This window comes from Nasonia vitripennis, unplaced genomic scaffold, assembly GCF_009193385.2.
Source record: "Nasonia vitripennis strain AsymCx unplaced genomic scaffold, Nvit_psr_1.1 unplaced0186, whole genome shotgun sequence".
Lineage (NCBI taxonomy): Eukaryota > Metazoa > Arthropoda > Insecta > Hymenoptera > Pteromalidae > Nasonia > Nasonia vitripennis.
This window is the reverse complement of record NW_022279965.1, coordinates 315,366-340,710: the sequence shown is the minus strand read 5'-3', so window position 1 is coordinate 340,710 and position 25,345 is coordinate 315,366. Positions and strand designations below refer to the sequence as shown.

General features: G+C 39.2%; 1 protein-coding gene across 1 annotated transcript in view; it reads left to right on the top strand.

Moving 5' to 3' along the window:
• Window positions 1-25,345, top strand: part of LOC116418325 (glutamate [NMDA] receptor subunit 1) — a 294,315-nt gene that overhangs the window by 60,866 nt on the left and 208,104 nt on the right. Inside the window, exon 4 of the mRNA XM_031933396.1 lies at window positions 6,234-6,468. Within this exon, the coding sequence (XP_031789256.1) occupies window positions 6,234-6,468 (235 nt within the window). The remainder of the gene's footprint in view (window positions 1-6,233; window positions 6,469-25,345) is intronic.

Here is a 25,345-nt window from a genome sequence, read left to right as displayed (position 1 = left end):
TTCATAATTTATTACCTATTTTGTTATTTAGAGAAATGTCAAATTAATTATATTGGGGGTGGGCGAGCGGAGCGAGCAGGGGGAACCCCTCTACTATATATATATATATATATATATATATATATGTATATATATATATATATATATATATATATATATATTTGTGTGTGTGTGTGTGTGTGTGTGTGTGTGTGTGTTCCTACCTTCATAGGATGTTCCAGGTAACGAAGAATTATGCGGAGAAGAGTTCTCGTTGTCCAGTGTGGAATTATGGAATTTCTTGCATGGTACCTCTATTTTTGTCTCTCCCGATACTCAAGTTGTGCTCTTTTTCTTTTTTCAACTTTTTCTTGTTAATGACGATCTTCTGTAAAGATTGAAATAAATAAATAATGTAATCCGGGAGTTACACGTGTGTATAACCGATATATCTTACCTTCAATTGATTGTAACAAATGCTATGTAGAATATTGCGATGTTTCACTTAGTCCTACCATTATTAGTATGGTAACTAACACATTATTTAACTTTTAAAATTACCAAAACACACTATGGATTATTTTGAACCGCGCATTTTAAGAGGACACTATAATAATGCACGCAACCGTTGAACCGTTGTATTAGCAGCTATAGCGTGCCTTGAGTATCCGAGTAGAGCTGTCGTATATGCGAGAGAGAGAGAGAGAGAGAGAGAGAGAGAGAGAGAGAGAGAGAGAGAGAGAGAGAGAGAGAGAGAGAGAGAGAGAGAGATTAGATTAGATTAGATTAGATTAGATAGTTTTTATTTGCGTACATTATGTTGTACAATAATAAGATTCAGCATTATGAGGTGAAAGTAGAATACAGTAAGTTGAGGCGTGTTTAGATTATGTATAGTGTAAAAGTGTACCGATGGTGGAAATTAATAGCGCGAGAATGAGTAGGTGTGTGCGTGTGCGTGAGTGTGTATGAGTTATGTGTTTTCGAGTTGAAAGTAGTAATCTTTAGCAAGTTTTCGGAAGATGACAGTAGATGAGGTGTTTCTGATGTGAGATGGCAGACTATTCCATAAGTATGAGGCGCTGATATGAAACGAGTTCCTCAGCGTCCCAGTCGCGAAGGCAGGTATTTCCAAAGGTGTCACCTCGCCCCTCACAGGCCGGAACGAGACGCGGAAGTCAAAAAAGTCCAGTACGTATGATGGTACGACCGATTTAAACATTTTACGAAGGAAGCAGACTGTGAAGTACTTCCTGCGTCCGTCAGTGGTTAGCCACTGCAGCTCCCGCCTGTAAGGGGAGATGTGCTCATCTCTCTTTACACCATAGATGTACCGGATTCCTGTATTCACGAGCCTCTGTAGTTTTAAGTCGAGTTCCTGCGTCAAGTCACAGTATACAAGAGAACAGTAGTCGATGATCGGAAATAGGAGTGCTTCCACGTTTGCACAATCTGAGATTGGTACTCTTTCTAAAAAAGTAAAACCTGTACACTAGCGAGTGAGCACGTGTACACACTTGTGTAACGTGCTCCTTCCACGAGAGTTTAGAGTCAAGCACCAGTCCCAGATTACGCACAGAGGATTCAAAGCTCACTTGGGCACCCCCGATATTAATGAAAGTGTTAGCTGTTAAGGGAAGTGAATTTATATAGTAAGGGGAGCCCAGAACAATTGCTTTGGTTTTATTAACATTGAGTTTAAACCTGTTTTGCGCAGCCCAGCCCATTATCCTCTCAGCATTAGCACTCATCTTGTTTGATAAAGAATCGAGCTCCTCGAGGTGGTATTGACTGTAAATTTGCAAGTCATCCGCATATATAAGATGGGAAACATCGGAATCAAGGCAGAAACCGATGTCTTTGATGTACAATGCGCACATCAAGGAACCTAAGACGGAGCCCTGTGGGACGCCGATGCTAAGACGCTGCGAAGAGGAACGCTCGCTATTGTCACCAACGATGGCTTGCTCTCTTCCAGTGAGATAGGAGGCAAACCAGCGGATAACCTGCTTAGAGAAGCCGAAAGTGGATAGCTTCCTCAGGAGCCGGACGTGACATACAGTGTCAAACGCCTTGCTAAAATCAAAGAGTAGAAGGAGTGTCACTTTCTTTTTGTTTATCCCGACCCTGACATCATCAGTTAGCTTAATTAGGCCAGACTGAGTGCTGTGGCCAGTGCGGAAGCCTATTTGATAGTTGCCTAGTAAGAGCCTTGATTCAAGGTATTGTGAGACTTGCCTGTGCACCAGCCACTCCAGGGCCTTGGAGAGAAAGCAGAGAAGTGAAATCGGACGGTAGTCAGTCAGGGCTATTGGTGAACTGACTTTGTTGAGTGCACGCACAAGTGACAATTTCCAGGCAGATGGGAAACGGGTTTCGCTCAGAGATAGGTTGAAAATGTGACATAGTAGAGGAGCGAGAACTGGCAGTGCTTTTGAGATAACAACCTGAGGGATGCCGTAGCTTCCCCTGGCCTGGGTGTCGAAGTGCGATACTGCAGCCAACATGTCCGATTCAGTTATGGTGCCAAACTCGAAATGTTCCGGGAGGTCAAAACTTTCCAGGGTTAGAAGATACTCCTCAACAGCAGGAGCTCATGGATCACTGGAGATCGAGCTGAAATGCTTGTTGAGTTCATCTGTGCTAAAGCGAGGTGGCAAAGGGGCCTTAGTTGCAGAAATTCCTCCAGCTGAAGTTTCTCCAGCTCTCTCCAGATCTCGGCAACATCAGTCAAGGTTGACAGGCGTGAATAGTAATAATTCAGCCTGGCTTCCTCGACCTGTTTGTGAGCATTGTCTCTAGCTAGTCTGTATAAGCGGAGATCTGAATCAAGCCTGGAGTCCCTGAAAGCCTGTAAAGTCTCTCCCTCTCAGATACAACGTCACGAAGAGCCGTGGTGAACTACAGGTGACGTTGTTTTCTCGGTGTTATAGTCCGTAATGAGGCGAGATGATTAATGGCGTTAGTGAGGTTAGCGTTAAGTGTAGAGATGCATTCATCAAGTGATGAAGCGGTGAGGGATGACCAGTCACATGCGCTAAGAAAGTCCCTTAGCTTCTCGGCGTTGATTCCCTTAAAGTTTCTGTAGGAGTATGTGTTAGGTACGTATCGTGGAATCTGTACGTCGAGAGTAGCCGTGATAAGGTCGTGTCCATTGATGAAAGGTGAGTCTGTCTTCCAGTATGACAGCAGGCGATCCTGCTCGTCGATTAGACACAAGTCAAGCCAGGTATCCGAACCCTGTTTATGATGCGTGTCACCATAGGGGACAGAAGAAAGGGAATTTTCATCAATGAAGGCCTTGATAAACTTGGCATCTTCAGATGAAGAAAGCTGGTCGGAGTTGAAGTCTCCCATTATGACCTTCGTGGAGTAGCTGTGCATGTGGGTTGTTAGCTGGTCAATAAAGTTAGAGCGTTGGAAGAATGTAGCGTGAGGAGGACGATACACAACCCCCACGAAGATCGGAGAGATTCCCTTTGCCGATACCTCGCAGAAAAGATATTCAGGCTTACCTGGCTTGCCAGACCATTCTCCATCAGATGATGAAATAACGCTAGCTGTCAGTGATTTATGTATGTAGAGGGCCACACCTCCTCCGTTTCTGTTTCTGTCCCGTCTGTACAGTAGGTAGTCATCCAGTGAAGGGATGGACGTAACCTTGTCGCTCAACCAGGTCTCGGTAACTGCTATTACGTGGAATGGAGAGCGAGTGGATAAGAAAAGCCTGATCATCTCAATGTGACACGTAAGCGAGTTCGCATTGAAATGACAGACTCGTAGACCTTCGGACAGAGATACCTTAGAACCGGATGAAGACATGGCAGATGAGCTTGATGGTGGATGTAGTGGAATGATGTGTTTATGTTGTAGCCTCAGTGTTGAACGATGTCGGCAGCAGGCGGGAACCGGGCTAAAAAAAGTCTCCAGCTCAGCGTCGGTGTTGATGACGGTAGCATGCTCGCTGTCGTCGTTGCAGCGCATGTAGAGTCTCCCATCTCTGATGAACGTTCGGTAACCCTGCCTCTTCTTGGCCTCTAGCCTGGCCCTCGAACGCAGCTTGTGGACGTCAGAGGGGAGCAGCTCGTTGATGTTGATTGTCGTTGAGCTTGATTGTCAGGGCTCAGAGCTTTAGCTTCCTCCAGCAAGGTGGCGTCCAATTCGCTGGTGTGCAGCTTGCGTTTCTAGGCTTTGGCGATGACGATCGAGCGTGCAAGCGCACTTGTAGATAAGGTGACGACTAATGGTGGCAGTCTGCCGTCACCCCTGGCGGAGCTGTTGGTTGCATCAAACCTTCCCATAGTCCTGACTGATGCTATGTCCCTTCTGAGGACCATGGGGTCAAGCGCGCTCACGACTGAGAAAGCGAGGAGATGCAGCGAGGTTTCACGGGTGTAGTGCAGGCCCGTGATAACAACCACACTGTTAGAGGTCTGCTCTTGTCGCCTCCTGACCTCTGCCAATTCACTGCGCAGGCTGCAAATCTCCGCAGCGCTGGACACAGTGCTGCTGCTGACCTGCTGCATTATCGGGCTCCTCGATGAGAGATCTTGAATTTGTGCCTGTAGCTCGGTGATGGTGGACTCAGCATTTTGTATGAGGGTCTTGAGTGCAGGCAGCTCATCTAAGGCCTTGAGTCGCCTCTCAATTGGACCCAGACGCTGCTCAATTTTGGAGATCCTCTCCAACACGATGTTCTGTGTCTTGAGGGCCTCCGTTTGAGCATTGCAGTATGTCGTCAAGGGCACTGCGAATATCCCTCAAGGCAGCCTCAACGGACGGCGTTGACGTTGTCACACCGGCCGAGCGGGCTGGTGAGGGATTTCTCGACGTGTTCGTTGATGGTGGTGCTGACCTTATCTTGTTCCCAGGCTGCTGCTGTTTGGGAGTGCTCTTGCCTGCTGATGTTGTTGCAGTTACTCCCGTTGCTGATAATGTAGCAGAGGTGGACTTAGTCCTCACTTTGGCACCCGTGGCGTTGTTTTTGTCTGCACATGGGAGACAGGGGATGGTCTGGCTGTCATTCACCACGATGGCCTTCACGTTGGTTGTGTTCTGGTACCTGGCGTGGTAGTACAGACCACAAAACTCACACCTTTTGGGGTCTTTGTGCTGTATAGGTTGTGTACAGCTGCTGCATGACTGAAAAGGCACTTCCACACTCTTCTCGCCGTTTGTCATTTTTCGTCGATAACTTACTAAAAGCCGGTAAAGTAGATATTCGTAGGAGGATGACAAGTTATCGACGGAGTGAGAGAGTAGATGTTGTAACTCTTACGGCTAGATGGAGCGTTAGTGGAGAAAGTGCGAAAATACCGACCTCGAAAAGTGTGAAGACGCCGTGAAGATTCTCCCGCGAGGCAGCAGGTGTCGCCACGATGTTGATTGCAGTGAGAAAGAGACGTGAGAAATCAAGCCAAGCCAAGCCAAGCAGTTCTGGAGGTTAGGGGCCTTGTAGAAAGTTTGCAGTGGAAATAATAAAAGAGAAAAATTGCAGCCTTCGGCGATTTATATATCGACGTGACGGTTGCAAAGTGAAGCGTGCAACTATCTACAACAGAAGAGGGCCCGAAGGCAAGGAGCAGCAGAAAAACAGTACAGAAAAAATGATGTATCAGCAGAGCTGTCAACTGTACTCACCAGCGAGAGAGAGAGAGAGAGAGAGAGAGAGAGAGAGAGAGAGAGAGGCGTCGTGTGCGCGCGCATAAAGTGAAAGGGTAATATAATAATGTAATATAATATCATATATTATAATATAATATAATAACAATACATCAATTTTCTTCACTTTCTGTTGGCTTTCGGTTTATTATTGATTAATTTCCGATTCACCCTTTGGGAGTAGTTCAGCAAATATACTTTATTCTGGTCACTTCCAGTTCATTTTTGGTATATTTCCGGTTCATTTTCGGTTATTTTTGGTCACTTTTGGGTTGTTTTGTACTTTCTCAAATAACTTCCAGTTAATTTCCGGTTCACTTTTGGTCGACTTGCGGTCTACTTCCGGTCTACTTTCGGTTAACTTCCGACTTACTCCAACCTCTTAGCGTATAGGGGTAAAGTGGACTTATAGCCGGAGACTACCAACGACCAGACGCGTTTTAATATACAGAAGATTATAGCTCAAAATGGGGTTATGATAGTTATTGTTCGCTCTGACAGTCTCTTAAATTAAATAATGGTATTTTAAAATTGTATATTTATGTATCGTACATGAAGTGTCTTATATTAATATGAATATTTATTAATTGCAGCCCTCTCGATCTTCAACTTTAGTATCATTTTTGCAACCATTTAGTAATACGTTATGGATTTTGGTTATGGTTTCCGTCCACGTTGTTGCCTTAGTTCTGTATCTTTTAGACAGATTTTCTCCTTTCGGAAGATTTAGGCTTGCAAACACTGACGGAACAGAAGAAGATGCACTTAATTTGTCAAGTGCAATATGGTTTGCATGGGGTGTTTTGCTGAACAGTGGGATAGGAGAGGGTAAGTTTATTTATATTTGCACCTCAATAAATACATTCTTTATTGAAAGTACATACAATAAAAACACTTTTTTTGTAAAATTTTTAGAATTATGAATAGAAGTACTCATGAAGTTATGGATATTAGGATGTCCCTTGTTTTCCAAATTATTTAGGTGATTCAGCGCAGACCTTGAACAAAAAGTTTAAGTGACAAAAAACGTGGTTTGTTAGAAAGAAAATTTCCCGATTCAATACATTAACATAATGCTAAAACAATTGACTTTTTTTAAGTTGTACAAAGTCATTTTAATATTGAAATTGTTCGTGTACCACTAATTAAGAAAAATCAGAAATATGTTAACTGCCATGCATTTTGCGTAATAATTGCGTGTCAAGGTGACCTGCCAATATGCGGAGATCATTTATGAGAACAATTATTATCGTTGATAACTATATCTAAAAAAGAACCGCTGCCAATTCTTTGGCACGTAGCTTCCTTCAACAAAATTCATAGTTCCAGTAGATAGAATATTATTCAAATATACAGTATATTGATGATTTTCAAAATACTTTATATCTTAATTATTTTATTGAGGGAGCATCCGTCACAATATCAAATTATATAATTTTCATGGAAAAATTTAAACCTTCATATTTTAAATACTACAGGCTTCTCATAACCTCATAAAATCATGAATTTTTTCAAAACATTCTAAAACTTAGTTAGCGAGTTATAAGGTTTAACAAAAATAGTAATTTCAGTTGTACAGGGTATACAGAGTGAGAGACAAAGAATTTGAATCCTAATATCTTTTAAACTAAATAGTTTTATAAGCTGCAAAAAGAACCTTGCCAAAGTGATCAAAAGATTGATAATTTCCCAAATTTCAACTTAATTAAAGCTTTTTACTCCCATAATCGTACTACATAAAAAACCCATTTTTTTAAGTTTTTGATTTTTAGCTTGAAAACTAGACAGTAAAATGGTTTAAAATATGAACAGCAAATAGATATTAATGTGTTTTATAGTCATACATTTTTTAATACGTTTCACAATTTAGTTTTGAAAATATTTTTTTTTTAATCACCTTTTTTATCATAAAAATTGAACAGAACGATCAATCTTAAATATCTTGCAGGGAAAAGTAGGCAATTTTATGCTCTTTTAGATAAACTGTTGTTAAATATATTGTATAAATTATTTCATCAAAAAAAGCAAAAATATTTTTTCAAAAATCGAAAAATGACTATAATATGGCCATAAAATGATGGTCAGAATCATCAAAAATTTAACAATAGAGTGTAGTTGGCTCTATCGTTCTTCCCAAAGCAATTTGTGCGTGAGGAAGGAGAGAAAAAGCCCAAGGTTTTTCTTTATTCTTCCTCCGACGTTTCAGTAGACAATGCCACTCTTATCAGGAAACTGTTTATTTCATATTAATATATACTGTTATTTAACTGTTTACTTATGAAACTGTTTATTTCATATTAATATATACATGAGATCTTGGTTAGAATTTAAAAACAATAGCGACCAATTAAGAATACATGCCGGACGGCGGGGGGAGAGGAGATGTGTTGTTCTCTCAGCCGTTCGGTCCTAAATTCGTTTGCTTGTCGATTTTCACGCGGCTTATATAATGTGCTGGGAAATCGAGCGGTTTGTTGACAATATCTATACCGACGTCACAATACTGACATCAATCGCTTTTGTTTTGTTTACGTTTTAATCGGTGTATTAGGTGAGTGTATACATCGCTGAGTTGCTGTGTGTCTTCTTATAAATGCTATTAGTTTGTAGGTGTATATGTATCATTTCCGAAATCAATCTTTTGTTTGTATTGGGCTCTTTATCTATTATGTCAAAATTATTGAAATTGAATGTGTAATTATAGTGTGTTTGGTGTTCGAAAATTATATTATTATTGCTTCCTCCTAGAGAAAGCTTTGTAATAGTAAAATTTTGAGTTTCGTTAAAACTTCTAGAAAATACTTCTTAATGCGTTAGAAGTTCAAATCAAGTGTTTTTAGAAAATGTCCGTATAGATGTGTGTGTGTGTGTGTGTGTGTGTGCGTGTATACCGTAATATTTCTATTCCGTCAATATCAATAAAATTTTACATGCATATCTATTTTTGGACGTAATTGAACATTTCACCTAAAGACATTTCACCAAAAGACATTTCACCTAAAGACATTTCACCAAAAGGTATTTCACCTAAAGATATTTCACCTAAAGACATTTTCCCTAAAGAGATTTCACCAAAAGACATTTCACCTAAAGTCATTTCACCAAATTTCGCCAATACGATATTTCGGCAATGCGACTTTTCGCCAATGCGACATTTCTCCAACTATGGTGTTTTGCTATAGACCATGGTCAACCAACACGGTACTAGACCCTACGCGGCAACAAAGCCATTGCGTGACCACCCCGAGTCGGTGCTGTTGGGGTTTTAGGTTATTTTTATATATATTGAGAGGTCAATATAAAACCATGGTCAGCCCGAGTTGACCCGAAGCGCCCGACACAGCCAGAAGCGCCCGACACACCCATAACCCAAGGGGGTCAACTAACTCGGTTTGATGCTGTTGAGGTTTTAGTCGTTTTTTATCGCAAAATTTCTAAGTCCTTTTTTGCTTGAAAAATGACTAAGTCCATTTCTTCTATCAATACTCTAAAATTTTATGCCATTTTCAGGAACTTTTTTTATATTTTGAAAAATGGCTTTATTGTCACAACTGCATCACTTTACTTCTAAAAAACGTCGCCCGCGTCACAATATGTGTCACAAAACCGTCATAAATATTTATTTATTGTTAAATAACGAATTTTATTTTTTCACTCGAAAAAAAATAAGTCCCTTCTTTCTCGTAAAATAACTAAGTCCTTCTTTGCTCCTTCCCTACTGTGTAGTTCTATCCGCTAGGTGGCGGAAGCCTTAGTTTTGAAATTCTTCTATCGAAGTTGTGTTCTGAAAAGCATAAATACTGACTTGCGAAATTTGGCAAAGTCTCGTTATTCCAATTTTTTTTGAATAATTTCCCAAGTTTTTTCCCCCTAGATATTTTCTTAGTCCCTTTTAGTCAAAGAATTTCCAAGTTCCATTAAGTACAAACATTTTCTGTTATTTTTCACGCAAAAAATTTTCTATGTCTATTCTTAGTAAAATTGTCCAGAATTCTTTTATCAATTATATACGATTCACGGTTTCTACGATAACATCGTGACAGATCCATTAGTTTATTGCCTGTTACCAAATAAAACTACTGAAACATACGTTAAATATCTTTAGGTGAAATGTCGGGTACCCATTTTTGGATTCTGAATTCGGAAGAAACAGTTAATTTTTATTTTTTCAACTATTTTTTTATGGCTATTTATTGATTTTCGAAAAACACTATTTTGCGTTTTTTTCAATCATCCCATTGTTACAAACAATTTAGCTAAAATGCATTTGAAAGAAAATAAAATTAACTACTTTTCCTCGTTCGGTTCTCGGGATCGACCTCTTTATTCCGCAGATTATAACGGTGTACTGGGTGCAGTTGTTCAGTTTCCAGCTCCGCTATAATCAAGGTCCGTAGACCTCGTTACTCTCGAGAAAGAGAGTCGTCGGGATAGCACCTAGTGCTGAATAGGTTCCGGCCAGGCCAGTTACGCTGCGATCTCGTACATATACGAGACGCAAGCCCGCGGAGGCGGCTGGGTCGGTGATGGAGCGAGATACAAGTGTACGCGTAGGAACACGCAAAATAACGACTACCGAGATTGTTGAGGGACAGTCACATCGTTTATTGATAAGCTATATACAGGGCTTGCATGCGAGCAAGCGAGGTCGCAGGTACGAGGGAGGATAAGGAGAGCCCTGGCGAGTGTAGCGTGAGAGAGAGAGAGAGCTGGTACTTACAGTTAGCCGGTATCGCCCTAATGTTCGCTGTCAGCAGTCGGAACCCCGTCAGTGCAGTTCTGGATGCGGTAGCGAGACGCAACGTCGTATACGCACGCACACTCACACACTTCGACTTTCACTCTCTTAGCAGCTATCTCCCGAAAGTACTGAGCGTCTCGCGAGGAGTCGGTTCAAAGGTCGGATCGTATCTGGCGGCACGCGTCTCAGTCGCGTGTCGACGAATTTTCTCTCTCTCTCCCTCTCTCTCCGCCTCTCTCGTGTCGTCCAGCGGTTCTCCCCGCCTTGCCAGCGCTGGTACCTGTAACAGTGTGAATTTAGTACAAGTCTTTCTTCTCGCGGCATGCTGAGCTTATGACGTGCTAATATCGCCCGTCATAAGATAAAATGAAAAAGGTGAAAAATTTTTTTCAAAAATTTGTATCTCTGAAACTAAACATCATAACCTCACAAAAAATCATGTTGATGGGTCACATGTCAAACTTTATCCTATTAAAATTTTAAGTGATTTAACCACATTTTTTTCAATAATAAATCAAAAACTGCAAAAAAAATAAGTTATTTGTGCCTCGATTTCGGACGTAAAAAGATATTCTTGCACTAGAGATTTTGAAAAAAAGTAGATATTTTATATGTTTTGGCTAAGTTCATAGCGCAGCTTTCAAATTGCTATGGTTCTTAAGATATCAAGGTTCCAATTTTTTTTTTGAAAATTTTTTGATTCCTCATATCCTAAAACAATAAAGTCAAATGCTTCAAAAGTTTATTTAGTGATTTACCATAAAAAAAAACTATTTGCTGCTAAAATATTAAACGATTTCGTTAAGCGGGTTTTAAGTAAAGAGCTAAAATGCAAAAACCAATTTTTCTCAAAACTTTTGCTTCCTCTTATAGGGGTGATGTTAGACGTCGTTAAAGTTTCTCCCTATGAATTCATGTCATACTGATATATATAATAATAATAAATCTGTTTATTCAACTTTAAAGTTTTACTTTTTACTCTCTCCTTTTCATTTTCATAATGCGTGTGATTGCATGTGTAGACTGTTTGCGTAGTGTATACTTTTATTCATATGTGTGTAATTCTTGTGTGTGTGTGTGTGTGTGTGTATCAATGTACTTACTTGTTCGTGTTATGTATTCTCTTCGCTCTTCTCTCTGTACCTTCTCTGTCTTTTCCGTCTTTTCCTCTTTTCTACTGACGCTTGTCACCTTCTATATCTCTTCCTTTCCTTTCTCTTCTGCTTCTACCTGCGTGTTCTTATTCTTTTTTGTTCCATTTCTCTCCTTTCTTGTTCTACTCTTTCTGACTCCTGCATTTTCATCTCTTTCTTCTCTATCTCCTTTTTTTCTTGTCTTCCTGCATCCTCATCTCGCACAGCATCGCTTCTTTCCAACTCTCTATTAACGGCTCTTCATGTGCTTCTTCTTCTGTGAATTTTTTTACCATTTTTCTCCGATCTTAATCCTTTTGTTTTCTAATCTTATCTTAAGTTTCTCACCTTTTTCCGTCTTCTTTTCCTCTAACTCTCTTGCTATCTTTATCAGGTGGAATCTGTCCTCTCTTTTCTTTAGGCTTAGCCACTCGTCCAAAACATAAAAGTTTTCCTCTCTTGCCACCCATCTACATTTCCATAATTTCCTTCTGCCTTTAACCTCTTCAAAATCTATCCTCAGCATGTTTTCGTTAACCTTTTCTGTCCACCACCCTTTCTCTCCTATTTTCTTTTTTATCCATTCTCTTACCTTCCTTACCTCTCTTACCTCTTACCTATCTGTCTCTAGTATATATCCTTTCCTGATGAACAGCGACTTTTCGTGTTTCTTTCTCTCTTTCTGATTCTTCCTCACGTTCCTCTATTGTTGTTATCTTTTCCTTCCTTCCTTGTGTATCCTTTTCTGTCTCCTTGCTTTCCAATTTCTCTATTCTTTTTCTCAGTCCTCTAATTTCCTCGTCCTTCATCTTGAGCTCTTTCCACCATTTCTCTTTTTCTCTTCTTTCCTTCTTGTCCTTTTCTAGCATCCAGATTTCCAGCTCCCGTATCCTTTCTAGAGCCCATTCAAGTCTCTCCTCCAGTTTTTTTCGTTTCTTTATGTTTGTCTGTTTCTCTGCTTTCTAACCTGTCCGTTTTCTCTCCGCCTCGTGTTGCTACCTCCCCTCTTTTGCACGTTCTTATATTGCTTGTGCTTGACCCGCCTGCTCCGCTCCTTGCGTTCCGTTTTCCTCTTCTTTTTCGTTCCGTTCCGCTCTTTTCCTTATCCATTTTATTTGTAGTAGTTTCCCTAGATTCTTCTGTCATCCATTCAGTTTCTCTTGCCATGTTCCTTCCGTTTTTGTATTTTCACATTCTTCCATTGTATGTTTTGCCGTCTCCATTTTTTCTCTGCATAGTCTGCATTTTCTGTTTTCTTCTTCTGTCCAGTATTTATTTGCTCTCGTTTCATTCCCCAGTCTAAATCTTGCCTACGTCTCTAGTTCTTTGTTTCTTTTTTTCCCTCCTTTTTTGAGGTACTCTGGTGTTTCTCCGTAGTTCTCTATTACTTCCTTTATTTCTTTTGCGTATTCTGATTTTTCCATTTTTGAGTCCACTGCTGTCTCTCTATATCTTTGCTTATCTGTTCTAAATCGGGCCATACTGGTACTTCTTCCATCTTTTCCATATATCTTTGGAGTGAGATTCCTCTACCTTCCAGATATTTTTTCCTAAAATTCGCGTCTTCTCTTACTCTCTGCTGTCCTCTCGCCTCCTTCTGTAGCTCCTTCCAACATTCTTTTAAAAGCGTCCCTTCCTCAGCTGTCCTTAGTTTTTCTTCATATTTTAGCGCTCTTTTCCCTGCCTTAACCGCGATTCCTTCTCTTCTTGTTTCTGACATTAAAACGTGTCTTGGGGTGTTCCTATCTGCTTTTAATACCCATTTCATGTATTTCTCTTGAATCCTCTCTATTTCTTTATATTCTTTCCACCCCCAGCTCCAGAAAGTATCAGCGATTTTACCAGGCAGTCGAAGAGCTTCATCCTCAGGTGCCAGTTTTCTTTGAACAGCTTTTCCCCTATACTCCATATTTTCCCTAGTGCTGTGTTTGCCTTCCCTCGTACATTCTTTATCCGTTTCTCTTCTTTGTTGTTACATTACAGCTTATACCCCAGGTTTGTGAAACTTTTAACTTCCTCGATTTCTTTCCCATCCCATTCGTATGTTACCTTTTCCTTCCTGTCTCCCCTTTTTCTGCATCTCATTATCTTCTACTTTTCTACTTTCAGTTCCAGTCCTTTCTTTTTTATGTACTTCTTAAATCTCTTCAGCATTTTCCTCATTCCTTCTTCGTTATTTGCCATTAACACTATGTCATCTGCGTATCCTATTGAGTATACTTTCTTGTTGCCTAATATCAGTCCTCCTTCCTGTACTTTCTTTATTTCTTGTTCTAAGTCTGCAAATGCGATATTGAATAGCGCCGGACTGAGTGGGCACCCTTGTCTCACACCTTTTCCCGTTTTGAACTTTCCTGTCCTTTTTTTACCAATTCTAACTCTGCTGTGTGTATCTTTGTATATTTCTTTTATTTTCCTTATGTACTTGTCTTTTACTTTTTTCTTTTCCATAATTTTCCATATCTCCTCTCTTTTTAGTTTATAAAACGCCGCTCTCATATCAGCGAAGAATAAAAACACCTTTCCTTCTTCTTTTTTATTTCTTTCTCTACTATGGCTTTTACTATATATATCGCATCCACTGTGCCTCTTCCTTCTCTAAATCCCATCTGTGTGTCATCTAGAACCTTCTTCTCCTCCAGTTCAGCTCTCAGTTTTTTTTTCAATTATATTTGCATATATTTTATATCCCGTATCCATCAGCGTTATCCCCCTATAGTGTCCTGCTTCATCTTTATCTCCTTTTTTATGTATGGGCGCGATTAGCCCCGTGTTCCATTCCTCTGGGAAGCCGTTCCCCCTCCATATACTATTTAGAATGTTGTATAGGAAGTCCTCAGCTCTGTCCCCTCCGAATAGCCATGCCTCATTCTGTATCTCGTCTTCTCCTGCTGCCTTCTTCTTTTTCAGTTTCCTGATTGCCTCTTTGACCTCCTCATGTGTGACCTCTTCTTCTTGCTCTCTTTCCTCCTTTTGGCTCTCTCTTTCTTTATTTCCTTGTTCTCCTGTTCTTTCCATATCTTCCTCTCTGTCTTTCTCTCTTTCTTCTGTGTTTTTTCCATCCAGTAATTTCTTGAAGTATTCTTCTCATTCCTTTTCTGTAATCTTTTCGCTGAGTTTTTCCCTACCTTTCCTTCTTTTTTTATTTACTACTTCCCAGAAGCCTTGACCTTTTTTTTCATTCTGTAGTTCTTTTATCATCTTTTCTCCCTCCTCTTTCTTCTTTTTCTCTATTAGTTGTCTATATTTGCTACGTTCTATCAGGAATTCTTTTTTATCTTCTCTCCCCTCTCCCCAATTGCTTAGTGCTTCTTTTACTTTAATTTTTGCTGTGTTGAATTCCTTATCCCACCATCCTTCGCCTATCCTTTTACTTTTCTTTTCGTTACCGTATTTTTGACTATTTCTTTCAGCTCTCTCTAATCCTTCGGCGCCCAAGCTTTCCCTAGCCAGTCTCTATAATCTTCTATTCCTTTTTCTGTCCAGTCGGTTATGAGTTCTTCTTCCTCCGTTTCTATCTTTTTCATCATTTTCATTCTCAGTTCTACCAGAAAATGATCCGATTTCCATTTTCCTCCTATCAGCATTCTTTCTATCGTTTCTCTTCCTTCCTCGTTTGTTATTATGTAGTCTATCGTAGAGCAACCATTTCTTCCTAGATATGTCAATTGTTCCTCCCAATCTCCTTCTATATCTCCGTTTATTATATGCATTCCTATTTCCTCTAGTTTCTCGATCATGTATTTTCCTTCTTCGTTTATGTATCCTGCTTGCTATAGTCGCGCACGCATACCTTAATTCCTTCATTTTTATGCTACCCAAACTTTAAACAATTTTTAAATTCATTCTAAAATTTTTGAATTTATTTCTACCCAGAGCCTTTGTTAAAATATCAGCAATATTATTTTCTGAGTGTACTTTTACAATTTTAATTTTATTCTTTCCGTAGCACTCATTAACAAAATGATAATGTACTTCAATGTACTTCGAGTTTTTCGTCATGTTATCAAACTTTGCTGTTGCTATGACTCCTGAGTTATTCTCGTATATTTTTATTGGTTTTTCTAAAGTTAAACTAAAGTTAAAATTAAATTTTTAACAACTTTGATTTCACTTACAGCTTCTGATAAAGCTACGTACTCAGCGGCTGTTGACGACTTTGTAACACTGCCCTGCTTTCAGACTTTCCAATATATAACATTTTCATATAATCTTATAATAAATCCTGTCGTGGATTTTCTATCGGATTTATCTCCTGCCCAATCAGCATGAACAAACCTATCCATGACTTCAGCATTTTCATTCTTTTTATAAGTTAACTTCAAGTCTTTAGTCAAATAGAAATATTTTAGAACTCTCAACTCATATTTATAATAAGTTTCATTGTAGCTATTTTGAAATCGACTTAAATAATTTACACTATAACTAACATCTAATATATATATATATATATATATATATATATATATATATATAATAATGCTCTTATAAGATTTCTATATTTTATCACTTGATGCTGTTTGTGCGGATTCTAGACTTAAATTTTGTTCTATCGGTGTTTTATTTAGGAATAAATAATGATTATGAATATAAAAATTGTAAGATGACAATGGACCAAAGTAATAACATAGAGTCATTAGCTAGACAATATAATATTGAAAATAGTAAACTATTTAAAACACCGATACCGTCTTTACTTCGTCTGTCTTTTATTGAAAATTTGGTTTTAATCTCATTAATTTTTCACATTGTTTTTCCGCGAATCAATAGATCATCAACGTGTAGAATCAAGTAAATTGTTTCGCTATTTTCACATTTTGTGTACAAACAATAATTGCTTACACTTCTTTTAAATCCTAGTTTTTTTTATATATTTGTCGAGACATTCATACCAGAGCGGCGATGGCTCAGTAGGCAGAGTGTCGGACTAGTAATCCAGAGGTTCTGGGTTCAAACCTGACTCTCGGCATTTTCTGACATCGGGACACCTCTATGTTTACATACGTTTGTATGTTATATGCATAAGTGTCTTATAACATCAAAGCTCCAGTGGTTCGGATCCCACTGTATGCAGTTTCGCACTGTATAATTAAACTATAGGGCCAGTCGAGATGCATGCGCACTACATTCCTATGTGATGCACATGCACCGCGACTATAGGGAGCCTCTCTGGCCGGTACCATTGTATGGTATCTCCCGATGACCTAGCTGACATGGAAAAGCCTGTCGTCGTGAAGATAGAAGCGAGTGAAGAAGAGGATCCAGTCGACGTCGTATCGTGATATTTTGTGTTTGTGTGTGAGTGTATAGTGTATAGTGAACGCGTAAGTTTTATCACTAATTATATTTACCCGTGTGTGTGTGTGTGTGTGTGTGTGTGACTAGATTAGTAATTAAGAGTAAGGGGTGATGTGTGAGAGCGTGTTCGTAAGAAATAGAGAGATGGAGAGAGAGAGAGCGTGTGCGTAAGATAAAAAGAGAGAGAGAGAGAGAGAGAGAGAGAGAGAGAGAGAGAGAGAGAGAGAGAAGCAATACGAACGACACAGCGTGGTCACGATTGTGTGTGTGTGTGTGCGCTCGCGTAATTGTACGTATGTGTACACATGTGTGATTGGATTTACATTGTTTATGATAATTCAAATAAATAATTTTTGTTTTTATAATAAAAACCATTATATATTGTAAGAAATGATTTTTTTTATTTACTAACTTGGTGTGTGGAGACAACAAATGACATCATTTAGTAATAAAGACATCGTTAGTACGTATCCTTATCTTATCAATGTAAACAAATAATTAAGTCAAGTTATTGTTTATTTACATAAATAATTAATTAAAATTATCTATATTACATGTAATAAAGATAATGTTAATTATTTGTTTGTATAAACAAACATGATACCTTATCTTTATTACTTGTTTACATTGATAAGATAAGGATGCGTCAGTGATGACGTCATTTGTTATGTCTCCCCATACCGGCTTACTTACTACTAATGCTCGATTTTAACTTCGAAAACTTTATAATTATAAAAATAGTAAATTAATCCATAATGATAGTAAGTTAATTTTAACCCATTAAAAACCAGGCAAAACCTGGCAGAGATATCGAGAAACGAAATCTGCCATCCTTTACATAAACAAAAAAAAAAATACCCGTATTTTTTTTTTGTCGATCACAATTGTTTATAACAAGTTATTTAAACAAATAACCCAAAATGTTGTAATTTTGCAAAACAGTGTTGATCGTGGAGATTGACACCACCCATGTGTTGATTGTACATGAAAAAAGAATGAGGGAAAAGAGGAAGCTTGAAAATTCTTCAGAACACATCATGAAACAAGGAAGTATGAAAAAATGCGGGATAGGTACGTGTTCGACGAGAACTGAATGGTTCTGTACGAAATGTTGCAAACCTATTTGCAGAAAACACAAAGAAGATCACGGCAATGAGCCATAATTGGGTTCATAACTCGGAAACTTATTGAAACTTTTACTACTTTGCGCACGATTATTTATCCTTATTTTACACTAACAAATTGAACTCTGACAAAAAAACGTTACATATGTTTTTGTCGTGTTTTTGCCAGTAGAATCGATATCCGCATTCAGTTTTGCAAAATTACCACATTTTGGGTTATTTGTTTAAATAATTTGTTACAAACAATTGTAATCGACAAAAGAAAAAAAACGGGTACTTTTATTTTTGGTTATGCAAAGGATAGCATAGTTCGTTTCATGATATCTCTGCTATATTTTGCATGGTATTTGGCATGGTCAATGCCCCCTTCCCAGAGTACGATTGTTTATAGGTATTTTACACTAACAAATTGAACTCTAACAAAAAGACGTTACCTAGGTTTTTGTCGTGTTTTTGCCCGTAGAATCGATATCCGCATTCAGTTTTGCAAAATTACAATATTTTGGGTTATTTGTTTAAATAATTTATTATAAACAATTGTGATCGACCAAAGAAAAAACACGGGTATATTTTTTTTGGTTATGCAAAGGATGGCACAGTTCGTTTCTCGATATCTCTGCCAGGTATTGCCTGGTTTTTAATGGGTTAACTTCGCGAGAGTAGAACTCAACAATTAAGCGTAAGATAAGTGTAACTTTTATTCGAACAAAATATAAGTCAAAAATTAAATTGCAAGACATAATTATAATGCGAGAAAGTACAAGTGACTGCTCAGCTCGAGCTCCAGTGGTGGACTGACTTCTCCGCTTCGACTTGAAGACAGACTGAAGATGAAAGAGGAGACAATCTTGAAGGGGGCTGGCTGTAGTCGGCTCTTGCTGGAAAATGATGGCCGGCGGTTGCTATGGTTACGATGTTCTGATTGGTTGAGGGCAGTCTTCGTTCTTAGATGAGCTGTATGTGACGTAGATGGCTGATGCAATGGTTAGTCAGTCTTCTCGTCCTGACTCACATGAGAAAGTTTACAAATTGTGCGTATGGAAATGAAATCAGAGTGAGTGTTTAAAGAGAGCGATAGATTAGGTGTCGGCTGGTATATCGGCTATCGATGACTTCCATGTGTGAGAAAAAACCAGATAACATAGCGCATCGGTGACTTACTCATCGTCGTACGATGCGTACGACGTATACATAGTCAAACGTATAATACATATGTGTTATGATTTGATATACAAAATTATCTTAAAGGCTAGTGTGACCGAAGAGGTCCATATAGACGTACATATGAATATTTCTTAATACAATGATTATTTAAAGCTAAATGTAAGGCGAAGGGAAGGCATGAAGATATAAGGAGAATATGACAGTGTAGGAGTATAGTGTAGAGGAGCATGAATCTGTGGAAGTGGGAGAGATGGATATATGGGGTGTAGGTGGTGAACGGGTGGAAGGAGTATGTGTGCTGTAGTCATGCGTATACCAGGGTAGTAGGATGCCAAGAAAATGGTACAAGATGCTAGGCTGTAGGTGTTAGCTAAGGGAGTGGCTCGAAGCCCCACCCATTTCCAAGCTTATAGGAGAAGAGAGCGTGGTCTTGAGTCTCAGAATCTATACTCGAACCAAAGTTAAATTCTTATACATAGTTAGCATGCTAATGTGGGCGTGGCTCTTAGGACATGCCCACTTCTATACTCGAACTAAAGTTGAATTTCGGAGTCGAACTACCTCCTTGCATCTTCTGCTTTCCTGATCGTGTTTTCGCTTTGGACGCTACGCAGTTGTTACAAAAGTGTTAAATGATATAAGAAATATTGGTTAACTTAATACTAGTATACAGGGTATATATATGTATATACGCGTACGATACACGCATTTAAGCACACAAGTATAATATATAAATTATAAACATGAATTGCACGTACAATGGATAATAATAATTATAAAGTGTTAATAATTTTAGTTTAGTTATAGAATTATTTAGCAGAGAAAAAGGAGTGAACTTGTAGGTCCGGAGAATATCTGAGTTAGGTGATCGGGGTTTCTATTACGGATTATGTATTATAATTCGGTAATCATTTACCATACGATAGTAGTCGATACATGATTGATCGCGAGGGGTAAGATCCCCGTGTAGATAAGTTACCGTTGTTGTCGGTGCATTATCGACACTAGTTACTATACGTGTCTCGCGTGTGCGTTTAATACGTTCGGTCGGCACGACGGGGATATTATCACTGTTCGTGCTGCAAGAAGATATTTGTTTCGGTGCATTCATAATTTTATTTTCGGAAAAATTCGGCTGAGAATTGGCGGACGTTACACTTTACATATCAGCCGCACTTATTTACACACGCTGCAAGTGGCGGATTTTCTCGGATTTCGGATGCGCTAATATAGCGGTACCTTTTCATGGTACTTCAATTTTTTGAGTCAACTAGACGACGTGACTTTTTAATATGCGCAAAACGTTAGCAGGTATAACATTATTGACTTATTGCGGTAATAGTACATTACGATACGTGTGGCTTAAATGATTCTTTTTTACACAGCGCAGTTAGCACCCGAGCGTAGTGAGGGCGCTAAGCGCCGTGTAAAACTGAACCATTTAAGTCAAGAGTATCGTATAAAATTTTATAGTACAACTTGCTAAAATCCGCAAGTCTCACCTATTCGCGACTAAAGTAATTCTTATTTGCACCGTGAGGTTAGCGCACGAGCGTAGCGAGTGTGATAAACACGGTGCAAAAACGGACTACTTTAGTCACAGATAAGCGTGACTTAACAGCGGGTTTTAGCCACACTGTGCTATAAACATTATTACTGTATGACACGCCCTGGCGTAAACCTCCATTGACCGCACGCTCGTGCAAAAATGCACTCTCTAAATCTCGGATTACGCACGTTGTGTCATAAAATATCATACGATACTATTATATATATACTCTTTAAATTAGTAAAAGTAATAAGTAAATTTACTAGTTGATTAATGATTACTTTACCATCATAGTATATAACTTATTTATATATCTGTTATTTCGTTGCCGAATATATCAAACTCGCCTAACCTTTTACTTTTTTGAAAATAAAAAACCACGGAGTGCACTACCTAGACCTCGTCATCGGTTACACTCTACACCTAGAATCCGCCCTCGAATTATTTTTACACCTAGACACAAAAAACCACGAACCGCACCACCTAGACCTCGTCATCGGCCACCCTGCACACCAAGACACCGCCCTCGAATGATATATTTACCTAGACATAAAAAATTACGGAGCGCACTACCTAGACCTCTTTATCGGCCACCCCGTATACCTAGACATCGTCTTCGAATATCCATTTATCGCCTTCATTTATCTCGACCAAAATTGCAGATTTTATCTTGTGATATGCATGTACGTCATTTCATATTCACAAACACATGGAATTAAAAAAAGATTATACCTGCACAAATAACTATTTGCAGCATCCCTTTGATCTCGACCAAAACTGCGGATTTTATCTTGTGAATACTTACAGCATTCGTCATTATATGTCACGAACACCAAACTTAAAAAAAAACGATTATATCTGCACGAGTAATTATTTGTAGCATCCCTTTTATGTAAATCGAATCTGTAGATAACATTTTATGATATGCATGAATACATAAATCGTCATTTTATATTCACAAACAAATGGCTTTAAAAAAATCAGCATATCTGCACAAATATTTAATCGCAGCATCCCTTTCATTTGGACCAATTTTAAAATAATCTTCATTCATCTATGTATATATACGTCAAAATATATGTTAAAAATATAACAAAAAAATTAATTAATTGCGTCAATTTTATTTAATTGTTTTAACAACTTCCTACCTGGACCAAATCTTGAAAATGTTTTTTAGTAGGAATGTATATTTTTATCATATGTACCTGTCTTTATCAATCAATAGTTTTTTGTTCATAAAATACATCAAGTTTTACGGGATAAATGCAAAAAAATCTGGACGGACGGACGTGCCGACGGACAGACAGACATTTCTTAAGTACTTTTACTGCTAAAAACTAATTAAAATTTGATACATTTGATATTTTTTGGGGGTATCTTGAATAATTTAAGTTCAAAGAACATTTCTACCGCAAAATAGATCCAATTTTTTTTCTTTTTACGAGTTTTGGAGGGTTTTTACAAAATTGACCAAATATAAAATTTTATTATAATGTAGATGTAGACTGCAGTCCGTGATATCAAAACTCGCGTCCTTGATGGCAAACTTTATTTCACAGGCCGCATTTTTTCTTATCTCGCGGACCGGTTCGGTATTTTTGCAAACTATGAGATCATTGAAATTTTTGCACTTTACAAGACTTTTAGCTGTTATGGGAATGGAGTTGTGTTTATTTAGGCTTATAGCGAAAAATTGGGTTTTGAGCCAGATGTATGTGAAAGTATTTGATAGATTCTTCAGATTTTGTTTAATATGAACTGGGGAGGCTTTGTGTAGAAGGTATTCTTGTAAGTCAAGTAGCGGCATCGAAAGGTGATAGATCAATTAAAAGTTCGAATAAATTATTGATAATAATACACTTTGGCTAAGTTAGAATATAAAATCCTATGCGCATACACTCGCCTCTAGATTGTGACGAAAAATACTTCCAGGTGCGTCTTAGTTTCTAGTGTAGAAATTTGAACGAATATTTGGGCATTTAGAATAAGTAAAATGTCTCAATTTTTGACGCGAAACATGCTTTAACCAAGTTATAATACAAAAAGTTCACGCCCCGCGTTAAGCATGTTGCATGAGAGAGTCGACGCGCGCATATTCTTGCCGCGATTAGCGCGTAACACAGCAACGTATATTATACGTCCATTTTGACAAAAATACTCTCCCAAACGGGGGAGATCAGTACAACTGACTATCGCAGCAGAACTGTCTGATTTTATAGAATTGGTTACATTTGGAAAATTTTAATTGAGACAACTTACTTGATTCTTGTAGACGAAGGTAATTATTGACTTGATCCGAAACAACACCAAAATATTTGCAAAATACCTAAGGGTAAGTGGTCTGACATGGGTGACACGCTGGCGAGCCAAATCTAGATGCTATTATTATTATTTTTTTTTAATTGACTAAGCATGGTGTAAGGTGCTACTTGGAAAATTATGGATTTAGGGTAGGATCAAGCTTTTAAAATTTCTTTGTCTGCCCCTTTTCGTTTTGCAGATATTAGCTCATGCCTGTGCTTAGAATTGTTGGTATGGTCATGTGTCTTTGCCTTTAGATCGTCATTCGATCCATCGAACAACCTCTGCGGTGTTCACTCGGGTAAGAAAGAACATTGTTTTCTCTTTGAACATTCAAGTTTATTTCATAGGTTGGGTCGGCTTTTCTTAAAAATTTTTAGAAGCTATTGGTGAGCAATCGGCAAATTTTCTTTCTACTATCTCTGTTTTTTTTTTTTTTTTTTTTTTATTTAGGCTTTCCACCTTTTAGCTTATTCTACGATGGTTTGTTTAGATGGGTTGTTTTCTTATTTTTCTTTTCTTTTACCTTTTTAAATTTTTGTTTCGGCTCTGCTCTGCGGTTACACATATTGTCAAGGATGTTCTCTTACAGTCTAAATTAATTTTTAAATTTAACTTATGTATTATATTGTTTTGGGTAAGGGTCTATTTTTCGCGGGGAGGATCAGGGGTCTGGGGGGTGCTGGTCAGATCTATAGAGACCCCACGTGCAGCGTTCCCAGGGCCTGCATACTTGTTAAAGGTTTTGATGCTCTGCTGCTGCCGGATCAGTGCAGCAGGGACCTCACGGCAATAAAGATCAAACTCCCTGTAGGAGGGGGCTCTGAGAGGGAGGTTGCGGTGTCCTCTGGCTACTTCCCATACGACTCTCAGGAAGAGCCCCCACCAAGGGAGGTACAAGATCTTGTTGAACACTTCAGACAGCGAAGCATTCCTCTTATACTGGGATGCGACGCTAATGCTCATCACATAGTTTGGGGCAGTTCGAATACTAACGACAGGGGCGACGCACTGCTGCAGTATCTGGTAACGACGAGTCTGTGTATTATGAACAGGGGCAGAGAACCTACCTTCTACAATTCGGTTAGAAGTGAGGTGATTGACCTAACTCTGTGTACAGTTGGAATGGAGGGGTGGGTGGGCAGCTAGCGGGTATCTAACGAACCTTCACTGTCCGACCACAGATACATCCAATTCGAATGGAAGGAAAGATGCTCGGAAACAAGGGCCTTTAAGAATCTCAGGAAAACAGACTGGGCGTTCTTTAGGGAAAACCTTAGGAACGAGCTTCAATCCTTCAAACCAAGCTTTGGAACAACGGATGAGCTTGATCACTGGGCATTTGAGCTAGGTGAGATAGTAAACATCTCTTTCCATAGAAGCTGTCCCTGGACCATCCCAAAGGGAACATGGGGTACCCAATGGTGGAACCGGGAGCTAGAGGATCTGCGACGTGAAACGGGGAGGACCTTTAACAGGACCAAGAATACTCGCAATAGTGTCGATTGGCGGATTCACAGAGAAGCCCAGAGGCTATATACAGATACTAGAAAGATTGGTGGATAGATTTATTCAAGACGATATTCTAACCGTGCTTCCTCTTCACCCTAACCAACATGCGTACAGGGCGGGATTCTCTACAGAGACTGCCTTACACTCGTCGGTTTGGCGCATTGAGGAGCAGCTGGAAAGAGGGGAGGTAATGGTGGAAGTATTTCTAGACATAGAGGGAGCGTTTAACTGCCCCTCTATCAAAGCAGTTGTCAAAGAGGCAGGACTACATGGGATGCCTGGACCATTAATAAAATGGCTTTAGGGCATGCTTACACGCAGGACTGTGATCTCGAGTCTCGGAACCGTAACGGTCTCCGGCAAGGTCAGTAAGGGATGCGCGCAGGGCAGGGTGGTGTCGTCCACCATTTGGTGCCTGGTGGCAAATGGGCTACTGGAAGCGCTGAATGGGTGGGGCTGCTATGCTCAAGCCTACGCGGACGATTTCCTGATACTGATAAAGGGAAGTGAAATTGGCGCAGCCATGGACGCCATGCAGCTTGCATTAAGGAAAGTGGAGAGATGGTGCTGCTCTACGGGACTTTCGGTTAACCCGGATAAAGTTGAAATGGTGATCTTCTCCCGCAAGTACAAGTTAGATGCCTACAGAGCACCCAAACTCTCTGGAGTCGCCCTACAGGTAAAGGACTCAGCTAAGTACCTCGGCATTGTTCTGGATAAAAAGTTAACCTGGAAGAAGCATCTCACGGTCCAGTGCGATAAATTCCTGGTGGCTCTCTGGATATGTCGCAGGGCATTTGGCAGTACATGGGGACTAAGTCCCCGGAATTTACTGTGGCTATACAGGGCCGTCCTGGTACCTCGTCTGGCCTACGCCGCGTTG